General features: G+C 38.9%; 1 protein-coding gene across 2 annotated transcripts; it reads right to left on the bottom strand.

Moving 5' to 3' along the window:
- Positions 1 to 2710: 2710 nt before the first annotated feature.
- LOC123509063 lies at positions 2711 to 4405 on the bottom strand. 2 transcript variants are annotated; one of them, XM_045263185.1, is made up of 2 exons: positions 4106 to 4405; positions 2711 to 3052 (listed from the first exon to the last, which is right to left on the bottom strand). In XM_045263185.1, the coding sequence occupies exons 1-2, from the start codon at positions 4228 to 4230 to the stop codon at positions 2740 to 2742; spliced, it is 438 nt and encodes a 145-aa protein (XP_045119120.1). In that variant the 5' UTR covers positions 4231 to 4405; the 3' UTR covers positions 2711 to 2739. The 2 variants fall into 2 exon arrangements, with proteins under 2 accessions (XP_045119120.1, XP_045119121.1); XM_045263186.1 differs by having other exon boundaries at positions 4233 to 4370.
- Positions 4406 to 6568: the final 2163 nt, after the last annotated feature.

Here is a 6568-nt window from a genome sequence, read left to right as displayed (position 1 = left end):
AATAGTGTGGCTTTGCTTTGCTGGGTTTTTGATCTACCTTCCTGTATCAGAAATGTGATTACAAATGAGCAGTTTTCACAATTTCTGATTGATAAGATGACTTGAAGGTAATTGATCACTAAACATGATCTTTTGTTGACTCCTTTCTTTTGTTGCAGGCTTTTGGAGGTCCAGCACACTGCACACTTCTTTCCTAAACGTGTGTGCAGAGTGCAAGACAGAGTGGCAAGGATGGAGGATGCATCAACATTCACAGCATCATTGGTTCATGCTTTTTTTATTTTTTTTTGTGTGTGTGTGTGTGGAAAGAAGTGCACACAGTTTTAACCGAAGGATTATATGTGTGTGTGTGTGTGTGTGTGTGTGTGTGGGCAGCTTTATGGGCAAGTGTGCCAGTCATTCCTTGAATTCAATGTTTTTCATTTAGGGAAAAATTGTTGTATATAATTAGGTTTATAGACATTTTTGAGTGGGAATGTTTAGACTGATTAAATAGTAAGTTTCTCTACTTTGTAGAGCTTTGCTGTTACTGTTCTGTGTAAGGTTTCAAGGGCCGTATTCTACAAACCATCATAGCTAGTGATGTGATTGTAGACAAAATGGTGCATTTTAGACACAAGTCCCTCAATGACAGGCTCTCACCTTGTGACTCGTCATAAGTTCAGTCTGTTGCAGCGCTGCCAACCACTGTCTTAAAACTCTTCTCAGCATGGTGAGAGCTTGTTTTTATGTACCATGGCATGATCCCCGACAGTTTTTGATATTAATTAATGATAAATATCTGTAATGATGGCTAAATAATGTCCTTTGATGGAGTAATTTATCATTATAGATAACTGCCAAGAGGGTGCGATCAGTTTTCCAAAAACTCAAACAAACCTTGCTCTGAGTGGCTTGCATGTGTCATGTGTCATGTGTCAGGCTGTTGGGCATAATCTTATGTTTGTCATGTTTCCTTTGTTTGGATACACAGTCTTACTATGATGTCAAAATAATTAGAATTGTAGAAATTATGTCAAGGATCTATTTCTTTGTATACTTATATAAAGTTGACAAGTGATGAGCCCAAAGACCAGCAGTGGAGTGACGGTCAGGCATTCAGTGAGACCTGAGGCTGACTGTGTAGAATACGGCCCCAGAAGGACGGTCTGTGTTTTGTGTATTTATGGTGACAATGTAGCGTTGCAAGGGACAACATGCTGTTTGAGACCAAAGCCATTGTGTAAGAAATCATTGTACAGAGTTGATAGTTCCTCCTAGACTTTGCAATGAAATTGCTGTCAAAATACTATTATGTTATTGTATTCATTTTTTTAATGTTATATTAGACAAATGTATGGATGACCTGTTCATACAGAGACTGCTGCCATGTATGTGCAGGCCTCATGGTCCATCTTGCAACTTTCCTAATTTTTTTCTCTAATACTTTGTAAGGTGAAAATATTCCCAGACTAAAAAATATAAAATTGTCCCAAGTTAGAAATTGCAGAAATTATTCTAAGTTGAAATATAAAAATGTTGCAAGTTGTAAAATTTCTGTTGAAAATTGTTAAAATTTTCCTAGCTGTTCAAATTCTAGTGTTGCTTTGTAAAAATATCCTAGCTGTGTTGCTTTGTAAAAATAGTCCTAGTTTTCATCTGTTCAAATTTTTTAGTTGAAATTTGTAGTTTCTTTGTACAAAATTTTCTAAGTCGAAAGTTTTGGTAGAGTTTTCATCAGATTTGTGTAAAATTTTCTAGTTGAAATTTGTAGTTTTCTAGCTGTACAAATTCTGGTGTTACACTGTAAAATTTTTCTAAGTTGAAAGTTTTGGTGGAGTTTTCAGAGTTGTGTAAAATGTGTTGATTGAATAAAAGTGAAGGAAGGAGACTCTTCAATGTATTTTTAACCCAAATATACATCTGCTGTTTCTCCGGAGACTCTTCGGAGTATTTATGACTTAGCACAGTTTTTGAGGCTGTTTTGCAGGGATTTTTTGCCATTTTTTGCTGCTTTTTAGCAATTTTTCAGCATTTTGGGGCAGTTTTTGCAGGGAATTGCCATTTTTTGCTGCTTTTTAGCAATTTTTCAGCATTTTGGGGCAGTTTTGCAGGGAATTTTCCCACTTTGCTGCTTTTCAGGAGCAGTTTTGTAAGGACTGGTTTTTCAGTTATATTCTTTTAACTGGTTTTTCAGTATTCTTTTAACTATTTCCTACTGCTTTTGAGCTTTTTTAGGCATTTCACTGAGAATTGGCCCAATTGAGTGAGTATCTCAGGGTTCTTTGATATGTTGAATGGTTGGTTAACTTGATAGAAAGGATTACTCACTTTGTGACAAGCTGTATGTTATTATTATATTGTGGGGCTTAACAAAGCTTCCTTGAGTTTAGATTTTAAGGTGATGAGGTGAGTGAGGTAAGGTTAAGCTCCAGAGCAAGTCTGGTTATGTTTATTTCATAAACGATTTTAAAAAACTAATTCCTTAAAACTAAAAAAAAAACTAATTAATTAAAAAACTAATTCCTTAAAAAATTAATTCCTTAAAACAACTAATTCCTTAAACAACTAATTCCTTAAAACAACTAATTCCTTAAAACAACTAATTCCTTAAAACAACTAATTCCTTAAAACAACTAATTCCTTAAAACAAGTAATTCCTTAAAAATATATATATTCCTCATTCTCTTCTGATAACGAACGTTCGAGTTTTGCTTGTAACACCGTTATATTACCTTTAACACCAAGACAGAACCAGGGTTAAAAAGAGACCCTGGACAGAACAGTTCCTGATAGCCTGTACGCCTCATGGAGGCGGTGAAACGGCCCGGCCCATACCTGTGCCGAACCACACTCCTCGGTCTGCGTCATCTTCTGAAGAGTGAAACACATGCGCCTCCACGAAGTTGGTAATGCGCAGTTGCGCAGTTGTAGGGACGCCTGTGCCAGATTTGTGGCGGGTCGTGCTCCACCTCCTGACTGACGCCCGAGACTTGCTTGCTCCATGTTTAGGGATGGCCGGCATGACCCGACCTTGTCCCTCGTCGTATACACCGCCCCTTGTTGTACACTCCTGCAACAAGAAAGTCACCAATCAATAAAGAAACATCTGCTGTCATTAATTCCTCTTTAATGACTAATCCAAGACCTCTGATATAGGGACAAATTGCACAGTATGATCAGAGTGACTTGCCTCAAATTCAATGCAACTGCGTATATTACTGATGGAACTAACTAGCGTATGGTGCTGCACCTAGCTAGTGCACCACAACACCCCGAAAATTATTACTCGACTGTTTTTTGCGCATGGCTTCCTCGAGACATGGCATGTATTTCAAGGGTTACGCAAGGGTAAAAAGGTTGAGAAACCATATTCTCTATATGTATTTCCATTTTCATATTAGTTTTCATCTCTCTCTCTCTCTCTCTCTCTCTCTCTCTCTCTCTCTCTCTCTCTCATGAAGCCACTCTGACCAATAGCGTGGCTTCACATATGACGTCAAATCACCAGGGTAGAGGAGCTGCGAAGTGTAAGCAGGAATCGAGGCGATCGCACGAGACTTTATCGGGGACACTGCCAATATAAATGGTTACTACACAGCCATTTCGAAGCTTTTACACAACAAAAGCCTTACTCATTCATAAACTATTAAAGAAACTGGGGTGCCGTGACGTTAAAGCACGATCACTTGTTTGATGCTTTACATATAAAATGGCACACTGGTTCACAACACATACGAAACTGGGGTCGAAACGTCACGTTACCCAACAACTCTCACACAACTCCTTATCCCACTACCCTAACAATCCTACACGTAGCTCATGCCGAAGTTCGTGACCGCTTAGCCTACATCTGCGCCACCGCTCAGTGAGGGGAAGCCGAGATACACTAAGGGAGACCCAAGAGCCACTAAAAGCACCCTTCAGCCTTGCTATCAATGCACACCAAAGCCACGAGTTATGAGCATGTGCTGCGTTCAACAAACAGGTTACAAGTTCCCATTAATAGAACACTACGCGTTATTTTACTACGGAATGGCAACTTACAATGCATATTAAGTGTTACCAAATAACCAAATTGATATTCAGAAATACACTATAAACAAGAAATACTCTATAAACAAACCGTTCCACGAAGTGCCAAGCAACACTTCCTATCATCTGAAATACATCTCGTTCATGAGAAACGGGCAAAGGTCCTTCACTACACACGGTCACACGCCAACACCACCACTGTACAGTGTACAACATACCTTCCCGACATACAACAGGAACACCACCAAACCAACACCTTACAACGAGGCAGAGGCCAGACACACTTCTCGGCGCACACACGACTCACCTCCACGATGCCAACACAAGAAATCGTCCCGATGTCCCTCACTGCTATCCGCTTCACCTCCTCCTCCTACTGCCCCCCCCTCCTCCTCCCTCCCTTGTTTGCAGTAAAGACACTTAATAACTAACTAGCCACTCTCGGTGACTGACACCTTGCGGGCTAGCTTGAAAAATTGAAATTATTGCATTAGGCGCTGCAACTGATTAGGTCATATGGCACCGCTAGGGTTGACAGGAGAACGCTGTATCTCCTACAGGGCAACTAGGTTTGGCGAGGATTCAAACACGAGCCGCCTTAGCCAACTACGACACCCAGCCAGTCAAGGAGGTGGGAGAGACTTGCTGGATGAGGCGTTGGACCAGTTCACTGTGAAAGAAATCAGTCACCAATGGGAATTATAGTGAGTAACATTGCAGGTTTACTTCACATATATTGATAAAGGCGCTAACATCACTTGACTGTGTTTGTTGTTGTGGGCGACACGGAGTATTACTAAGAACAGCACGGATTATGGCAAGATTAGCAATATCCTTTACATGAAGACGTAGGGGAGAGAGAGAGAGAGAGAGAGAGATTATGTGGTTATTGGAGGAGCGAAGACAATAGTTAAGTATGCCCCTCAATAACTCAAGGCTAAATTATGAAAATCTAATTGTCCTAATGGTTATTCTCTATATGTTATATAGTGTGAGGGTTAAGACAGTAGAAGAATTTAGAGATGGAAAGATGGAATAAGGGAAAAAATAGAGATTATACCCATGGGTAGATGAATGCTACCTACATCTTCCACCGCCCAAATGTATAGGTATGGCATGACAAGGACCCAAACTCAGGCTGCCGCCCTACCTAATGAGCGTCATTACACAACTCGCCCTAACCCACCCACACACACCATTCACCCACCCTCCAACGACTCTATTAAATATTTAGTTATATATTTATTTTTTTTCCTTTTTTCTATGTTAAGGCCTATAGCGCCTTTAAGTATACTTGAAGAGTATGTATGGGAAGCGCTGTTCAGCTTTCACCCATTAGTGGTGCAGGCAATTTTATTTATAGAGATACCCATATCACCACCCAAGCGCATCTTTGGTGTGAGGCAATTACACCTCCACCTACAACCTGGATATCATGATGATGACGTAGGTAATTTTAAACCGCTCGACAAATGGCATAGTAATAAAGCGGTTATGTGTTGGGATTCGAACCTACGCGTGGATATCTGCCCGTGTGTGTGTGTGTGTGTGTGTGTGTGTGTGTGTGTGTGTGTGTGTTATAATTGCACAATACATACAAAATGCACTCATACATGCATTGTTGTTGTTGTTGTTATCATTGTTGAAAGGCGTCGCTTCCACTTCAGATAGTAACTCTAACTTGGCCATTGCCGCTTGAGATCTAGTGAAACACTGCTGGGCGCCAACAAACGCTTTCTGTGTGACTGTCACTCACTGCTTGTGCACTGGACGAGTGGAAGACACGAGCTTGTCACCAGTCACCAGTCACCAGTGCTTCCCAAACGTGGAAGGTGCTCCTTAATGAAATGATCGTGAGGTGAATAGTGAATACAGCGAGGACGTGAAATTGTCTGGTCAAAACACAGTTGTTTAAAAGTACATCATGAAATTGTGTGAGGAATAATTAGATGTGTGTCTGTGTTCATTAACACTGGTGGCAGGACCCAGGTGGCAGGTGGCAGACGGCAGGTGGCATCCCGGCCTCGCTGAAACAAACTGTTCAAACTATCACTTCCTCATTTCAGTATTATGAACATTGGTAATATTATTTACGCGTCATTCGTGTAGGCCTACATGCTTCATAATTAGTACAGGAAAATGTTGATACGTTGGATTGGCTGGTTCAATATTTATGTGTCTTGACATTTCAGTAATGTGACAACTGGAAATATTATGTACAGTAGCTACGTGCCATGTCCTCACAATGATGATGATAATAATGATAATGATAATAATAATAATGTGCATAATGCTATAATGTTAACGATAATAATAATAACTATAAAAATAATAATAATAATAATAATAATAATAATAATAATAATAATAATAATAGTAATGATAATAATAATAATAATAAAATAATAATAATAATAATAATAATAATAATAATAATAGTAATGATGATAATAATAATAATAATAATAGTAATAATAATAATAATAATAATAATAATAATAATAATAATAATAATAATAATAATAATAATAATAATAATAATAATAATAATAAT

The sequence above is a fragment of the Portunus trituberculatus genome, chromosome 26 (assembly GCF_017591435.1).
Source record: "Portunus trituberculatus isolate SZX2019 chromosome 26, ASM1759143v1, whole genome shotgun sequence".
NCBI classification, from domain to species: Eukaryota; Metazoa; Arthropoda; class Malacostraca; order Decapoda; family Portunidae; genus Portunus; species Portunus trituberculatus.
This window is presented reverse-complemented; position numbering and strand designations above follow the sequence as displayed.